This window comes from Megalops cyprinoides, chromosome 17, assembly GCF_013368585.1.
Source record: "Megalops cyprinoides isolate fMegCyp1 chromosome 17, fMegCyp1.pri, whole genome shotgun sequence".
Lineage (NCBI taxonomy): Eukaryota > Metazoa > Chordata > Actinopteri > Elopiformes > Megalopidae > Megalops > Megalops cyprinoides.
The window spans coordinates 17,011,896-17,029,805 of record NC_050599.1 but is presented as its reverse complement, the minus strand read 5'-3'; the positions used below and the strand labels follow the sequence as shown (position 1 = coordinate 17,029,805).

Here is a 17,910-nt window from a genome sequence, read left to right as displayed (position 1 = left end):
AGCGATTATACAGATGAAATACTGGCACTTCATTAACCTATCCTTTTCAGAGAATAGCCACTGGCCACTCGCATGCCCTCACGCACACACACACACACACACACACACACATACAAGCATGCATGCACAGAGACAGACACTTCCCCAAGTCATAATCAGATCTTTGTGTGTACAAACAATAGCTCACCCTCAACCAAGCACAAGAATCTGTTTCATTGTTAATCTCACTCATAAGGCCCAATTTTAATTGCCAATGACAACCACTGTGGTACTCTTCCTTGCTATTGTCTCAGTCAAAAGGCTCTCAATTCCTCAAGTCCCATTTAGCTTTTGTTCCTGCAGATTCTGTTGCATTTTCACCATTAGCGGTTCTCATGGAAGGTGTTGGTGGAAGTCCATTCTTTCCCAGAATACCCCCTTCCCTTTCAGAGTGAACAACAAGCAAGGTCTATTTCGGATGCTTGGCAAAGACACTGTCTGACAGTGATGTAATGCTCAAAGTCAAAGGTGATTGGCTGCTGGGAGAATGGCCTGTGCTCAGCCCACAAACTGAGGGGGTACAATCGGCTTAGAGCTCAATCAGAGTTCGAACCACGGCTGTCTTTGCGAGGGTTCATGAAGGCGAGCATTCATGCTGGCTGACAAATTGCCACTGAGGCATGAGACTAAAAAGGAAAGCCCATGGCAGCTTCCTGCTGCTACCCCCCCCCCCCTCCCCCCCCCACCACCCGCTCCTTCTCCTGTCCCTCAAACCACCCTCATCATATAGGAAGCAGGTTGGAGGCGATTGCAGGAAACGTTGCCACAATTAAGCAGGCTTTTTGCAGGCAGGCCACTCCGTGCCAGGATCGGCTTTGAGAATGAGAGACGTGCCAGTTCTTTAAGAGTCTGGGCGCATGAGGTCGAGTGCGTTGGGGGGGTTGGGTTCATGAATGCTACACACGATGAATAGAACAGTGTATATGTTTCCTAGGATGTTCTCTCTTTCCACGTGGGGTGAATTTTAGTGTTGTATAATTATAAGCATTTCTTGTGCCCTGCCTTGTACTGCCTCACACTGGAGTAAAGCAGCACTCCAAAGTACAGAATACATTTCAACTTGTTCTTGTCAACAATGTTTACCTACTTTATTATCTTCTTACACACATTTAAGTCAATGGAACTTGTATGTTACTGTGTTTATCTGAATTGTTTCAGGTTACATATTGCTCCTCAGTTAACAGCTTACTAGAGTGTGAATTTTTACACACAACCCAAATGCATACTTAAAGCATAAACCATGTCTGAGTTTTATTTTCCTAAACTTCTTAAATTTTTTTTGAAATTTCAGTTTTTTTTGGCTACAGTCTTTCACAATTCTGGCCTTTGTTGGTATGTTCTCTTTCAAGAGCCTTGTTTGAACAAAAACTCATAAGAGGATTGTTCATCAGTTTACCTTTAAATGGCAAACCACAAATAAAAGAAAACAAACAATTTTTCTGCCAACTCTAAAAATACTGTGTTCAGTGTCTTCTGTCAGCTGTGTGACAACATACCTGTCCTTCACTGCCAGCTGAGGTAATGCTGTAATATATGCCTGCTATAGGTGCCACTGAGTAATCAAACATAAATGACATACATTTTTACTCCATTTTCCGTTACAGATGGATGCCTTTAGATCAGATCTACACCATTAGACACAAGAAGCCAATAACACATACATGGAGCAGCTGCAATACACAAAATGTACCCTTCCCCCTCGTGCCAAATTAAAAAAAAAAAATCTCTTACCCCTCACCACACCCCCCACCATGAAGAACAAAGCAGGCCCCTGACCAGGCACATGCCCCTCTTAATAAGTCAGTTCCAAGAAAAATCAAAGCCGTGAGCAGGAATGGGTGACTGGGTGAACCTCCAGCAGGCACTTGTTCAGCAGCCACAGTCAGCGGGGTTACAAGGGCTCCCCTAATAAGGATTATCCATGCAGGAGCCAGGGGGGTTACTCCCGGCCACTCACAGGGCGCTCCGTCTGTGACCCTGACACAGATTCAGAGAGGCGGGGTGACATCACCTCTGACAGTGACCGAGACAAAAAATATACACAACCTTACGTGAATTAAAATTTTACTGCGGAGAAAACTGTCCACAACCTTAAAGTCTAGTCCCCTGTTGTACTGTATGCAGAGCGGAAAACGCAGAAATATCACTGCAAACCTGGTAAGCCTTGCTGTGTAATTACTAACTGACACATAAATACCGTGGCATATGGATACTCTAGACAGCAAAGCATACATGTTAGGCTTTTGGCCTGATATGGGTTCAGAGGGTTCAGAGACCACCAGCATGGGTATCTGCCACTGCATGCCAGACCCTCTGATCTCTAGAGAGGACAGGAACAGACTTGTAGCTTACCAAGAAACGCAAAGCTGAGTCTAAACCACTCATTCCCAGCACATAGCTCCCTGCTGTCTCTCAGCATCTGAGTGTTGTAATATTGGTTTATGAGGCTATGCAGTTCCTTATGAAACTTTTTAATATCCTGTAAAAAAATCTATTCCACAGTATAGAACCAAATGTTGACCAAGGTTGGAATATCCAATGTTGTATTGTCTAAAATATTGACTTCTATACTTATTCAAGGACTTATAAAGATTTGCTGAAGTGAAGTTTTACTTTATAAAGTTTTGCTTTATTCTCTATGAATTTCACTGGAATTTCACCCCCATTAAGTACTGTTGTGCGTTATAAAGCAAGGGGGCTTTTAGGTGGTTTACAGTTTAATAACACCTAATCCACAAGAGAAAACAGCCATGGATGTGTTGAGTTTTGAGCAACAGTATGAACCAGAAACAGGGCAAGGTGGCAACTAAGATTCAGCAGCCCCTTCAAATAAGGTCACATGCAGACATAAATACATCAGAACACTACAAGGGCAAGCATCATTAGAGTGCTGAAGAGTACCACTGTGCTGGAACCAGACGGCTGACAGGTCAGTCATCAATTGAACAGGCTCATGGGTTATATGTCTACCTGGAGCATGAGAGTTTATGGAGACCGTGACATTTGATCAGTGCGTGCTGCTGCGTTTCTACTTACGGTCATAGGAGCATGTAATTTGGTAACTGCCTGAGTTAGAGAGGTAACCAAGTTAAACATACAAAGAAATCCTTTTATTGAGCTGACTGCTGGAGCTCACTCGGAGGGCTCAGGTGAGGACAGTCAAACAGCAGGGCTTCACCATTTATTCATATTACAGTATAAACCTGCCTATAATTTTATGAATTGCAAGCAGTGGACTATTGCTTAATATACTAATAATAATCACAGTCATCTTCTTCATCTTTGCCATGATATTAAGAAGCTGTTTCAGCATTCTGACAAATTACCATACCCAGAGTAAGGACCACTTGTAATGAAAGCAGTTTTAGTTTATTAGAAAAATGGACAGACACACATTAGATTTATAGATTAATATGATTCAAAATGTGTTTTTTTTTCAGCATCAAAGTTTTATTTAAAAAAGAATGAGATAACAAAAAAGACATTTTTCTGATTAAATTGCAGCTTGGACAGACAGAGCCAGAGTGGAGATGTCCCTGTTCATAGAATGATGCTTATACACAGAGAATGTAGCTCCCCTCTACACAGGGCCTACTCCAAACACCAGGGGGAGGTTACTACTGGTCATTCCCCTTCACGACCCCAAACCTGCAGTGGTTGGAGACACAGCCAAAATGAATGGGAGAGGAACACAATGCACTGCTGTTACCCATAATCCCCAGGTCACCATGACCACAGCACTGTTACCCATAATCCTCCGGTCACCATGGCCACAGTACTTTGTCCCATGAGGTCATTCTGGAGGTGTATACAAGGTTATATACAGGAAAAAAGGTAAAATGCAACTTGAAAATAAATGCACAAATTATAATTATTTTGATAACATGGTTTTTGTTCCTTGATAAACATAATCAAATGATTTTAAGACTCACAAAACTCCTTTCTCATGACTCACCTCTTCTGTTCTTATTCTTAAATCCCCTCATTCCCTGTAAATGAACCCATTCGCTTTTTCCCCCATCGGTGGAGGGTGTTAGAGGGACAAAGGGACGTATCAGTGAACATGATAATACTGCTGAAACTGTTCTTCTGTTAATAAACATTACATATTATAATTTGTTATGCAATAATATAAAATGTCAAACTGGCATTATGTCATACCGCGACATGTTATACAACCTGTGGCTCTGGCGGCACCAGAAGCTGTCTGATCAAAGTGAAGGACCGCACAGTAATCACCACCCACCACCATGTCCTCAGTTCCCACTCCTTCTGTACCCCAAATGAACAAATTAACAGACATATCTCTGAGATCCCAGCTCCCTGGGGTCCTGTGCAGTTATACAGCCCTGACAGTAATCCACAGATTAAATTCTGCTACATAAATGCAGTTGTCTGCAGACTGGCTGTAATGAGGTTCAGTAATTAACGCAGGCTTGACCTGCTGTAGTGCTTCACATTGACCTCTCTGTTAGTGCGACCCAGGTTTTGAGTGGCCTCTCCAGACTCCATTATAACAAGTCTGAATATGTGTGACAGCATTAAACATCCCAAAACTGGTGTGCATGAGGTGTTCTAGATCTGGTTTAAAAACTCAACTCCTGTTAGAATTTAGAAAATATGTACAGGCACAGAAAGATTACATTTATAAGATTCATACCCTCAGTGTTTATTAAACTATGGACTCCCAATAAAAAGTAAAGAAGCAAACTTAACTTGGTCATTGTTCTGCAAGTACTTTTTTGGAGTTCTGCAGTACATTTCTTTTTAAATTATATGGCATGATGATTCATAATTCCACACAAGAACAAGGATCTTTTATGTCTGCATAAGCAAGGGCACAAAATTCATTATGCCTCTGAAATAGCATGTGTTGTGATAAATCACATTCAAAGTCAGACACTACAAATTCAAAGTTGGAGACAAAGCACATTGCAGTTTAGATTGAATTTGGACCTCAATCTAACTTTCAGCTGGTGAAAGCGCTTGGTACAACATGCCCCCTGGGTCAGGCAAGAAGGTCTCTGAGAAAACAGGTCTTCCATGTTCAAACTCAGTGCTTGATTAATCGGCCTGTTTCCCTTTCTGTTATTGATTAATTACCCTGCTTCCCTGTCGTCTAGCCTTGTCTGGTCCAAGCGGTGAAAGCACAGGGCTAATTCATAGCCCTTTACTGAACAACAGGCAAAAGCTGACATCAATCACTGTCCACTGAAAGGTTCTGTTTGTTACCACTACTCTGAGATTTATTCACCACCGTAAAGACCATAGCCTAGATCAGACTACAGCAGGAGGACTGGAAGATCCTTCCAAGCACAGGACAACAGCACAAACACGGGCCCGGTTTAGCAGCTTTATTGCAGCTGTGGCTTTCTGGGACTTCCAAACCTTCTGATCAGCAGCCCTGTGATTAATGCTAATTAGAGCAGCATTTCTCAATCGCAGGTCTACAGATTGGTGCCAGGTGTTGCATCAGGTTTATTTTCCCCATAGGACTCCCCCCTAAAGGCTTCAGTTAAAAACATCATCTTTCACAGACAAGCAAGTTGACAGAAAGGGTGATCAGTTTTGAGACCTGCAGCATGAATGATATCACTTAAATGAGTTCAAGCAAATTGTAATTTAACTTTTCTAACAAGAGGATATAAGCAAGGGCTGTGAATTACTTAGAGATTCTTAACATGTGGACCAGACAGGTAGTTCTGTGCATTCCACATTTAAAATTCTGTCTGTACAATTGCTGATGCTTTCCAATTGACTGGCTTGCTATGAACATTTTTGAAGGGGCATGGTCTGAACTATGTGATTTCTAAACTTGACACAGACTTGCTAATTGTACTACATAGTATGCTAGCATGTCATTTGGGACATATCTGCAACACAAATATTAATGCAGACCTTCAGTACATATAGTATCCATTGGAATTCACTGCCCTATTTCATGAATCAATTCATCAATCCATAAACCATAGAGTGACTTGGCTTCTTGTACATTATACCATAGCCTATTGTTAATAATAACAAATATCAGTGGTATACCTCAGCTATCTAACTTGCTGTCTGCTGTCAAAGCAGTAGCAACTGAGCAAATGTGGAGACCTTTATTTAACTGGCGATATTCCTTTTGCAAGGACTTTCAGTAATGAGCTAGCATGCTAATTACAGCAGCTACCAGTAGATAGATGTATGACTAACTAACAATGCACCACTTAGAATTTTATTTCCACAAGCAAAACTACACTTGTATTGTACAAGCTATCTTTCTGTGGATACCAATCAAATACATGGGGAAGTAAGTGGTTAAAAATTTGCTGGGTGTGGAGAGACAGAGAGGGAGAGTCAGGCACATCCAGAGAGACATGGAAGACAGACTTACATCTGTAAGGGGTGAGTTTTTTGTTTATATACTTGGTCTGGTCCCTGGTATGAATAAACCTGAGAAACACAGAATCAGTGCCTCAAGGAGAACAGCCATTAGGGCTGTGTGGGACGGCCTGGACAGCCTTTATGTCCGCTTCAGCCACTTACTCGACTCACAGAATCCCCAACACCCCCCTTAGTCTCCAAATCCTAATTACATGGGGAGGGGCTGAAGGATTTTCTATGAAATGCAGGGAAGTGGCTGATTCAGCCACAGACAGCCGCTTCGGGATGGGGGTGGGGGGCTGTCGCCAGAGACGAGGGGGGTGCAGGGGGGCTCTCTGACTCTTCACCCCACCACCTGCAGGGAGAAGACTTGGCAAACAAGGATTTTGTTTCTTTTTTCCCCTCTGAAAGGGGTCATGAGTTAACCTCTCCCACAGTTCCACTATAGAGTAACGCAGGTGGAGAGCAGAGAAACAGTAACTCTATGACTGGAAGTACAGAGTCGACAAAATAGGACAGAAGGATCTTTGAAAGCATAAACTACAGATGTGAAGCCAAGGAAATGTTGCTTTGCATTCTGTTCTCTATTTCGTTAAACCAAATACCCATCAGAATTAGTCTCAAGAACACTTGATAGCAGGCCTGCGCCAAAGGTAAATAAATAAACAAATAAATAAAATTCACTGATAATACCCATGGTCGTGAGTGGAAAAAGAAGTACACCACACCAGCTACAGAAGCTATTTTAAGAACCTGAAATTGGACTTTAATGCTCTCTTGTTATGCAAGGTCTGTCAGCAAACATAAAATGTATTCCAATCCACCCATTATCACCACTTATACTCCTGTGGTGATTATGACAAACTAAGAATGTTAATGCAATATTTCATAAAACTGACATTGTCTGTTTGTTTAAAAAAAAAAACAAAAAAAACAATGCAAACCTCCATACAATGCATTCTCAATGACTGTACACACCACAGCAAATGATTCTTGTACTGATCCTTCACTGCAAACCACGGTAACTGAGTAAGAGTGTGCACTTGTACAGTGTGAGGTCATAGGTCTCTATACATACAGAATGCTGGCGAGACTGATCCAGTTTCAGTGCATTTCTGTGAAAAACACAATGTACACAATGTTTTTAATTTTATTTTCTGACCTATTTTCATTTGACAGATGAGGGGGGGAAAATGACCTCTGTGTTTGCCCACTGACACAACAGCCCATGAGAGACAAAATGACGAGTGCTGATCATCATCAAAAAGACCAAAAAGCCCCACAACTCTAACATCCCTGCACATGCTATCAAAGAGATTCGCATGTTGCCTAAGGAGTTAGTTTGCTTCTGGTCTTAAATTTAAACTCATGTGGAAGAAAATCTAGCTTCAGGGCTGCAAAGACCTATAACTGCTGCAGCTAACAGCATACAAAGTAGATTACTTGTGCCATTTACACACCAATAAAATACCATATACCATTCTTATGGTCCACATATTTTTATTATTATTTTAAATCCCTTTTCACTTTTTCACTTAAAAGCTTAAGCAAAGTACAGCACTAACCACCTTTTGCAAAGACAACTAAATGTATCTTTGAAAGAATCTCAAGTAATCAAATTTAGTGTTAATAAAAACTGCAACATGCCAATAAAATTTATATCACATTTGGCACATATTATTGCAACCAAAGAAATGCACTGATAGCCTTTATATTTATATTTTGTATTTATACTGTATTAAAATAGATTGATTTGTTGCCATTTGTAAATAAGAAAATATATGAAAATATCTTTCACCAAATCTATTCACCAAATCATATTTCCCCAAATCATTCTGCAGACAGGAGCTCAAAATCACCATTAGTGCCCCAATTTTGTTAGCTGGCTCAGAGTCCATTCCACTTGCCTTGATTCCCTATTTTGATGCACTTGGAATAAGACTCATGGTCCAAGAACTGCACAGCACAGACTTGAATCAGTTTACAAAATGCCTCACAAACAATGCTGTCATTGTACCCCACCATGAAATGACTAAAGTATTTCTGAAACGTCTTGCTTTGAGGTTTTTCAAAACTCAATGCCAGCTTGTGCAGGGCCCGTGGCTCAATGTCTTCAATGTCAAAAGCTTCAGTCATTATATATTCAAGCTTCCAGCTTGGTTTTTGCTCTAAGTTGGCTTCTGTGAGATTCAAGTAGTACTGCCAAATATCCTGAAGGGAGAGAAGACACATCTCAGAGAATACAGCACAGGGTGCCACACGACACACACAGTCTTATAATGAAGGACAAAGATGAAGTGCAGCAGCTACTTTAACAGTCAGGGAAAAAACTGAAGACACTATCAGGGAGAAACACACACTGTAGACCTATGCAATGCACTTCATCCTTAACTTTACATAGTAAATTTACATAGTAAATTTAAACCATTATGCTTCTTTATTTCTCACAAAAATTTCTGAAGCAACTTCAGATATCACAATGTGTGTGAGAAAGAACACAAACGAAAACAGACATTTCGTACATTTCGATCACAGGGTTAAGGACAAATTTCTCTATGACTGGAAAGAGCCTAATCATGACTGGCGAAGATAGCCATCCTGCCAAACAGTACTGTATGGTATGCTGGTTTATTGTTCTTTCTCCTTTTGAGAACATATAATCTCTCATACTTCTCTTCTATATTTCTTTCCATCTAAAGTTCACTTGGCAGACGTTGTGATCTGCGTGTAAGTGTGCGCTGCAGGGAGAATTGTTCTCCTGAGCTGTGTTCTGCGTTTTTACTCCAGAGGTTACCGGGGCAGAGAGACTGCCTCTGGAACATTCTGGCAGTGGCCCAGCATCTGTCACATGCTGTACTCTTCAGCTCTGCGGGGGGGGAACCGGGCCTCCCTCATGCTCGTGTGTGACGGTCTTAAACACTGATACTATAAGTCAAGCTTCAGGCAAAACAACAGCATGTGGCCTGCGTCCCGGGTGAGGAAAACACAAGGCAGAGAGGAGTAAAACATTTAAGAGCCACTGTGAGAAAATGACTCCATCCCAGGAAAGGGGGAGCTGAGTTAAGTTGGAAGAAGCTCTGTTCTGTATTATAAGGTTAGGTCATATCACTTCAGTGCTTTCAGATCTAAAGGGGGCCGTGGCGCTGCTTTCAGGGCGCTACTTCTCTGTAGTTAACGTATCAGATAATGTCTCCTGTTGCGATGCTTTGCACTGTGTAATACACCATTTACATTTATAAAGGAAAAGTAAGAGTTCAATGGCTTCTGGAACACAAAGCTGCCTGATTAAAACCTAACTAGGCAATTGGTTAGAAGTCTGTGACAAAGATGGCGGTCAATATAACGCTTAGCGAACAACTAGCATCACATGACCTGTATGCACGTCATCTGTCACGGGGGCAAAGTTGCTCTCCTCTTAGCTAGTGATGTTTCCTGTATCAAAACCTGGCTGCCTAAATAGGCTCAAGAGTTGTCACCTGTCCATATCATTTTTCCTGTGGTATTTTTTTGTAGTAGTTATCTCAAAACTTCACTGTCGAAGCTGCACGGCCTAAAAGCCAAATTGCCCTCATGAGAACAAAATATACTGTAATGTATTCAAATATGTCACACCAGACATATTTGAAAATGTAATGTATTCAAATATGTCACACCAGATCACCGCTTTCAGTCACAACTGTCACTACTCACCAGCATAGAATAATCCTGAGTGCTGTACAAGTACATCCGAATGCCTGGGTTGTTTGAGTAAGGTTCCAAGGCATCTTTGATTGGAGTAACAGCCGGCGAGACAAATAAGGAGTTAACAGGTTGGCCTTCAAAGCAAACATATATTAGGTGTTAAACAAGTACTTACAGACTGAAGGTGGCATTTAAATTCTTCACAATTCTGTTCAGTGCTCTTTAGGCCACAATGTCACAGCAGTATTTCAGCAGGAACAGGGAGCAAAACACACAATTCATTCTTAGAAAGCGAGGAATGAGCTGGATGCAGCAGTGATGCTGTGCCTCAGGTGAAGCTGGATGAAAGGAAAGCAAGGACTTCTGCATCAACAACAAAAAAAAAAAACCTGCAAGTCCCCACATGCAAAAGGGCAGACTGCTATTCACCCCCTGCACGCAGCCAAGATCAACGGACCAGTAAGAACAGGTCCGATGTTTCACTGAAATGATCTGAGGACCCCTCCTCTAGCTATTCATTCACGTCAGTGCTAGCCTTGATTTGATAATGGGGAAGCAGGGGTTTATGGGATCATTTGTGTAAAGTGACTCGATGTTAATTTCTCTGTACTTTCACAGCAGTGATGTGTGGAAAAGAGATATATCTAAAAGCAAGGTTCCATTTTGCTACATATTACATGATTATATATTATTGCTGATAATGAAAAGTATTATAAGTTGTGTTAAATATATGATGGACTATATTACACACTGTTGATACTTATTGTCTCATCTTATTTTCAAAGATACTGCTGAATTTCTGTGAGCAGGAACAGTTTGTAAAGATAACGTTAAGAAACATAAAATGGAAAAATTTACAATTTAAGGATCACTACAGAACAGCAATATCATTTACATGTATGTTTTGTAGACTTACTAAAACAGGAAGAGTGAGTTCTAACTATTCAAAATGCTGGCAGCCCTGAAAAAAAAGGAAAAGAAAGAGGAGCATGCTTTTATGATTTTGCTTTACCTTGATGATCCAAAAGGACCATTATACTGTCTCTGTGCGTGTGACCGTAAAATTGTCCTGCAACCACATCGCTGTACGCGCGAAAGATCTCCACCATCCTTTCATTGTAAACCTCTCTGATCGCAGTGGTCCTGATCGCATAGGGCAAGTAACCCACGGGGACGTGAGCAATGATGTAAACCTTAAAGAAAAAAAGCATGAAAGGCATGTTCATCACTGTCACACTAAGATGGTAGGTCATGTGATCTTTGCAACCATATGGCCTGCATGTTTTACATACTATGAGTTGCTCATAGCATTTCTGCTTTGCAGTGGAGCTAACTGAATTAGACACATAATGAATTATATTGTAAAGGTCATTAGTCTGGTTTCAGATTAATTGCTCATTGCTTTACACCTTTGTAGCCTTGCTCCCCACACTCGAAATTCCTGTTTTATTTCCTCTTCAGCCAAACCTAAACGACTAGAGATCTCCTGAATGGGATCCCTTTACATCGTGTGAGTGGGCGCAGTCTGACAGTATCACCTTCTCCTGGCTCTGACGAGAGGCTTCCAGAGTGTCCACCAGCCACTGAAACTGGCCCGCCGGGTCCGTCATGTTCACCGTCTCCATGTTTGGACTGTAGTACAGGTTTGTGTTCAGGCTAACCAGCCGCAAGCTGGGCGCCACAACTTGTGAATAGAACCCGCCTTCAGGTGAAGAGACAAAAGAGAATAAAATTATGAAAATTGTGCATGAAAATTGTGCCATTTGCCTGCTCCAGAAACTATGTACAGTTGGTCCTTATGCCATGATCTTTCCATGTGTTATGGGAGATAAAGAAATCTGCACAGCTTTCTCAGGCATGTCATGGATGGCAACCAATGCGAAAATAAATAAATAAATAAATGAAAATAAAAGAATCTTAACACTGAGTTCTGATAGAACACTCTTGAAATTTATTAAGACAAATGAACACTTTTTTGCCCTAATTGTCTCATTAGTGCTGAGCCTGGTGCTCTACAGATGATTTACCATTCCTAAGTGTCAGGAGGGCTTCCGGTTTTAACCAGGGCTCCCAGAGGCTGGCAGCTGCCTGGTAAATCTCATTAGTGGATACTGGAAACTGATCCTGAAAAAAAAATACAGCCTAAATATCAGAATACAGACAAGTTCACTTAAAACAAGGGGCCTCTTCTGTATATCAAAAACATGAGTGTCTGTCCAACTAAGAAATACATTTATTCCTCATGCATTATTAAATTATAATATACCATGAAAAATGTGGAATATAGGTCCTTGGTGGGTGGTGTCTGGTGGAGGTAAGAAATTATTTCCAAATACACTTTCAAAGCAGTTCAAAGGACAAACCAAATCAACAACAGAAGTAACATGCTTGTGGTACAGTGTTTGCAGCTTACGGGCAAAAATAAGTGTTTTAATTAATAGTGGTTGGAAGGGGGAAAAATGTCTGTAGCAAAATAGATGTGCAGTAGTTATAATGTATGTCTGTGTGCAGGTGTGACACTTCTTTATCCAATCAGGGTTCTGTTTTTTGCATTCTGACCCCAACCCACAAGAACTACTGTATCTTGATGTGATCCAATCAGGAGACAAAAAATGAAATTACTCAAAATTTACTTTTCATGGAGTACTGCGTGCAAAAATCACAGTGTAAAAAATTCCTGTTAAAATACCTGTGGCCAGTAGTCATGGTTTCCAAGGGCAGGGTATACTGGGAGATCCGGGAAGAAAGACCTGATGGTGTGAGTCATGTTGCTGATGATGCTGATCACCATATCCGTCGACAGCTGCTTTGCCGGAACATGAGGTGGACTGTCTCTGTGGAAATGAGGAAACTTTAAATTTTAAACTTCACAAGGTTGAAAACTTAAAGTTAAAAGGTTTAAACAGGTTAAAACGTTAAAACTGTTAAAGTTAACAACTTTTTAAAAAAGGGTTTTTTAACTTAAACTTAAGTTTGTTAGAAAAAAAAACTTAAAAACAACTTTTAACTCTTACATAGACAGACAGATTGATGGATATTCAAGGATTGAATAAAACCAACCAAACAAATAAAGAGCTTGAATTCTCCTGTGATCAGCTCTTCTGCCTTTTCCAGAACAAATATATGTACGAGACATTTCACCTGGCCACTTTCATTATGTTTCTCAGGCAAAAGGCATGCCAAAACATGTGTTGCTTAACTTATTAAACATACACTGCCACGGCTCAACACATCAACTGTTCATACTGAAACACTTTAAATTGTTGGGTTTATATAGCTTTAATTCATATATACTGAAGTACAAATAGCAGCAGCAAATTTCAGTCAGTTAGAGAGTCACAGAGTTGCAAGTTCAAAGACTGGAAGACCACTGCACACTCTCAACTGCTTCTTTATGAAAAAATGGTGCACTTAATGTACTTAAATACAGTATTTATGAACTTAACAGTTGACAGTACAGTAACTTGTCAGCAGTTGGACAAAAGGAAGTAATGTCTCACACTGACAGTGCAGACTATGCAATTTTACCAGTTCTGTTTTGCATTGCACAACATGATAAAAGAAGAATGAGGAAGTAGGTTTTTAACATGGAGTTTTTACTCTATTGCAGAGAAATACCTACCCTGTCCATATGATGAACTCTGGTGTCGGGTCTGCTTGCCTCATGAACTCAAAGGCTGACAGAATGAGGTTGTAAGGCGAATCACACATGAAATCCCCAAATTCTCCGGGGTTGGAGGCTGGGTGCCCCTTTGAGGAGAAGCACACCTTGGTGTGGTCATCTGTGACGTGGTACGTGGGGTCCAAATGCAGATCTGAGATGTGCCAGAACTTACCTACAAAGAAAGAGGCCATGAGTGAAATTTAGACGTCTCACACTTAAATAACAAACGACACATGACTTCCCGTTATGCTGTTTGCTACAGCAGATCCAATACCTCATACCGTATTACGTATGAATTATCTCGATCGACAAGTAATGATATATGACTTATGCATGACAAGTAGCAGTGCGAGTTCGATGGACCTAATGACATGGTACAGATATGGCAATTAAAAAAAATTGGCGTCACAATGAAAGCGCTGAGGTGCACAAACCAATACAGAAAGGATGATACAAGCTTGCTGTATCATCCTTTCTGTTACATGAAAGCAAGTGACATGGTTTTCTAACGATGTTAATCATTATAATTCGTTTAAGTTGCAGTTAAGTTAAAGCAAAAACTTTATTACAATGCATTTGTAAATAACCCCCCAAAAAACACAATGGTTCTGCTGAGGAATTCAGCTCTCGCATTGCTTGCCTACAATACAACTCAGTATGTGACGTGTATGTGTTATCAATCCTACATTACTTTTCAGAAGCTGTATGTCATGTTTAGTTGACTCTACATCTGAACAACAGCAAATGCGTGCAGTGCACACCCGTTCAAGATTAACTGATACAGGCTCCGCGCTCTCCAACTGACGCGTCTTTAACAGTGCACCGTAACAGAAACAGTTCTGTGACTCACCTACGCTAGGCACGAAAATGCTTTGTGGACCATTGTCGATTGGGGCAGATGAAACCAAGAGGCTACGGAGACCCAACAGGCCAGCGGTCAGGTACAAGAAGAGCTCGAGTCCCATATTCGCCGCGGCATCTAATGCTAAATTGTGCTTGCTTCTGTACTGTCAAAAGCTCTCATGTGACATAAACAGGAAGCGTGTCCAGTCATGTGACTGTATTGTGGGAACTCTGCGGCTAAATAATGGAAGAGTGCGGCATAATGTTATGATAGACTGCCCCTGTGCGTTGCAACTGAATGCGTTATGGGCTGGTAGAACACTGACGAAGGTGTCATTTCAGAGTTCGAAGACAACGGTGACAGCGTAGTTATTATTTACAAAACTATTTCCACGGTGAAAACCGTGTTGCCAAAGTGTACAGATGGCGGGTATGACTTAAACGTGAGCCTGAAATATAATACCTAAATGTGAGTTTGAAATGAGTGCAAATGGACAAGCATCTTAACCAAAGCTATTTCCATATCGACGCAGCTATCGGATCAATGCATATCTTTCATTTGCTCACACGACTGTGTGAAGACGCATTTATATTCGAATTTTTTAGTAAGCCCGTGCTGCAAAAGGGTGCTGCAAAATTCACAGTGGTGTAGGTCTGTATGCGCTTATTTTATATTAATGTTTGTATACTGGGGTATTTATATGTGTCTACAAATTTTTGTGCTAAGCCATTATGCCTGCCTTTTCAATATTTCAATACATTTGTATTGAACACGTCTGGACCATAATCACTGTTAACCATTCATATGGATTTATGTTGAGTTTTTGAGGTTGTCTGCATTATAGGTGTATGTCGCCAACTACGGTCTGGGGTGTGCTTTGTTGGGTGATTTACTTAATCACCCCCCCCCCCCCCCCCCACACACACACACACACACACACACACAGACACACACACAATAATAGAATAAGCCCACCAAAGGCATGCAATCAGGTAATTTATTTCAGTCTGTTTGCACAGGTTTACATATTATGATTTTGAAAGGACTGGAGACATTAATATAAAAGTTTTCTTACAAAATAATTCAGCTCATATCATAAAACATTTTGGCAGATGCAGTGCAAATCTATGCATACAGCAACACAAAACGGCTATAGTCCAGTAAACAGGACTGAAATGATTGGACACGATACGGACGTTTCACAGAATTTATGCCTTCTCGTACGTGCGCACAGCCAAGATGTCTTCAAACGTAAGTTTCTGTGAATTAGACAAAAGATCAGATCACAATTAAAAGAGGGTTTCAGAAGTAGCGTCAGTTGTTTAATATGAAAAGCTGTGCACAAGTGGGCTGTATGGTGCAGCATGCGCTACGGATTCTAGGATCGGGTACGACTCAATGAATACATTCCGAATTCCATCAAAGCTCATCTTGGAGGGGTTTTCTCCACACAATATGGCTAACTTAATTCATTAGGTTAAAACCAAGCGACGGGGCCGGCAAAGTCTGCTAAGAAAGTACATAAGCATCAACGCTGATTAGACATGCATTTTACCACGGCGTAATGAACCAGCTGTTTCACATGCAATACTTTATTCCACTTGCGATATGAAGTGAGAGGCTTTACGTTCTGAGGCTTGACTGTGGTAACTAATTATTCATATCTCACCATGACCATTTTGCCGTCCTGGATCTCGCGGACAAACTTGGTTTCCTTTCCATTCCACTTCTGCACGTGCACCAACTTGTCTCCTTCCATGGTCACTACAGACTGCAATTCAAAAAGGAAAAAAAAAACCCTTAGGTGACTTTACCTCCACCCAGTTATGCGAAAGTGCATATATGCGACGAAATACACTTTTATCATTCGTACAGTTATCAGCAATTTGCGAGAATCGCAGAAACCTGAAATACTGGACTCATATGTTGCACTAACAGTGACGTATTCAGAATGTACGTTTTAAAAGCTAGTAGGACCTGGGACTGTGAACAGAGCATAGTCAAGTTTTTTCAGTATATAATGTTGTGTTCGCCATACAGTGCATATTGCTGTTATCAGATATTCCAACATCTCGTCCTAATACTCTAATGCTTCCAAAGCTGCGGTGATTGAGTAAATGGTACCAATTAACATGCCAAAACGATTAAGAAATTATATGTTTATCGTTTACATAACTAAACTCTTAAATACAGCGGAGAGTGACTGATTGAAAAAGGCTTTCTCACAGAAACAACTGGTTCTGTGGTTTTTAGTTTATAATGTACGACACTGTGCAAGGTGTCCGGCATTCTGTTTGTGCTTTAGAAAAAAAATTATATATATAACACTCCACTGATTTCCTCTACTGTCAAAACAGTGCGTACATGTCACATACATTATCATGAAAGTATAATATATACAGTATGATCCCTTATCCATTTTGCGTCATATTACCTGCGCTTGTATTATTTTTAAATGCACTTACTTTGCAGTTTCTGTCGTCAGCAGTACTTTCGTCGAACTCCTCTCCCAATTTGAAGGATATTTCGGTGTTCTTGAACGTACTCTGTGTTCTCACGACCACTTTGTCCCCCTCCTGACTGATGATCACTGTGGGTTTTGTGACATTCCCGACTTGTCTTGTTGCAAAACCAACTCCTGTAGAAATACATTCAGAGTGAAAAGACGAGTATGTTAACATGTACTGTACACAAGACACTAATGTTGCAGTCTTATCGAATCCCACGAAAAAAGTTGGACTGGCCAGTAGGATACCAATGCATACGCTACTTCTATATAAGCTCACGTGTTGTACTCCGGCTGCGTTGAATATAGCAGGTGGCTTTTTGAAAGAAGAAACTCTACCATATTTACACCTGTTGGATTTGCAAGTCACACATTTGGAGAATATTCCAGTGACTCACCAAGAGCTGTCATGTACTCATCAAAGTTTTCACTTTCTACCAATTTCCAGGTGGCACAGAATGCATCAACCATGTTGGAAGGTGAAGGAGCAGTTAAAACAAATAAGGAGTTATAGAGTTCACCAAGCTGTTCTTTTCTGTCCACTGGGGCCCCGTGCGTTTAACATAGTTCTAAATGACCCATTAATACTCCGGTTCGGGGGCGGAGACATTATCAAGAAGGAGTTTTCACGTCCTCATTGGCTGTTTTGGGAAGTTCCGTGGCTCTTCATTGGTCTGGGTGGGCTGCGAGAACAAGGATAGTGCATTGATCATATTGTGCAGTTAAAGCTATTGTTACAGACTTTGATTGGTGCTGTCTTAGCAAGACTGCTGAAGTACTGACTTATTTCTGCATTTACGTGACCAAAGA

The 17,910-nt window shown here is 40.9% G+C and overlaps 2 protein-coding genes across 2 annotated transcripts; both read right to left on the bottom strand.

The window, feature by feature from the left end:
- Positions 1-8,110: 8,110 nt before the first annotated feature.
- smpdl3a (sphingomyelin phosphodiesterase acid like 3A) lies at positions 8,111-14,764 on the bottom strand. Its single transcript, XM_036549713.1, has 8 exons — positions 14,601-14,764; positions 13,709-13,922; positions 12,776-12,920; positions 12,114-12,210; positions 11,625-11,788; positions 11,099-11,279; positions 10,096-10,220; positions 8,111-8,616 (listed from the first exon to the last, which is right to left on the bottom strand). Exons 1-8 carry the CDS (start codon positions 14,713-14,715, stop codon positions 8,293-8,295), a joined length of 1,365 nt encoding a protein of 454 aa, XP_036405606.1. The 5' UTR covers positions 14,716-14,764; the 3' UTR covers positions 8,111-8,292.
- An 818-nt stretch (positions 14,765-15,582) lies between these two features.
- On the bottom strand, positions 15,583-17,642 carry fabp7b (fatty acid binding protein 7, brain, b). Its single transcript, XM_036549714.1, has 4 exons — positions 17,499-17,642; positions 17,060-17,232; positions 16,264-16,365; positions 15,583-15,853 (listed from the first exon to the last, which is right to left on the bottom strand). Exons 1-4 carry the CDS (start codon positions 17,569-17,571, stop codon positions 15,803-15,805), a joined length of 399 nt encoding a protein of 132 aa, XP_036405607.1. The 5' UTR covers positions 17,572-17,642; the 3' UTR covers positions 15,583-15,802.
- Between the last annotated feature and the right edge of the window lie 268 nt (positions 17,643-17,910).

Bases quoted from the DNA above. Each gene is read 5' to 3' on its own strand.
- smpdl3a (XM_036549713.1), bottom strand. From the start codon at position 14,715: ATGGGACTCGAGCTCTTCTTGTACCTGACCGCTGGCCTGTTGGGTCTC. The intron at 13,923-14,600 runs GTGAGTCACAGA...CTTTCTTTGTAG, and splicing joins CATTTTCGTGCCTAGCGTAG to GTAAGTTCTGGCACATCTCA. The intron at 8,617-10,095 runs GTGAGTAGTGAC...CTCTCCCTTCAG, and splicing joins CTCAGGATTATTCTATGCTG to GATATTTGGCAGTACTACTT.
- fabp7b (XM_036549714.1), bottom strand. From the start codon at position 17,571: ATGGTTGATGCATTCTGTGCCACCTGGAAATTGGTAGAAAGTGAAAAC. The intron at 17,233-17,498 runs GTGAGTCACTGG...GTATTTCTACAG, and splicing joins TGAGTACATGACAGCTCTTG to GAGTTGGTTTTGCAACAAGA. The intron at 16,366-17,059 runs GTAAGTGCATTT...TTTGAATTGCAG, and splicing joins CTGACGACAGAAACTGCAAA to TCTGTAGTGACCATGGAAGG.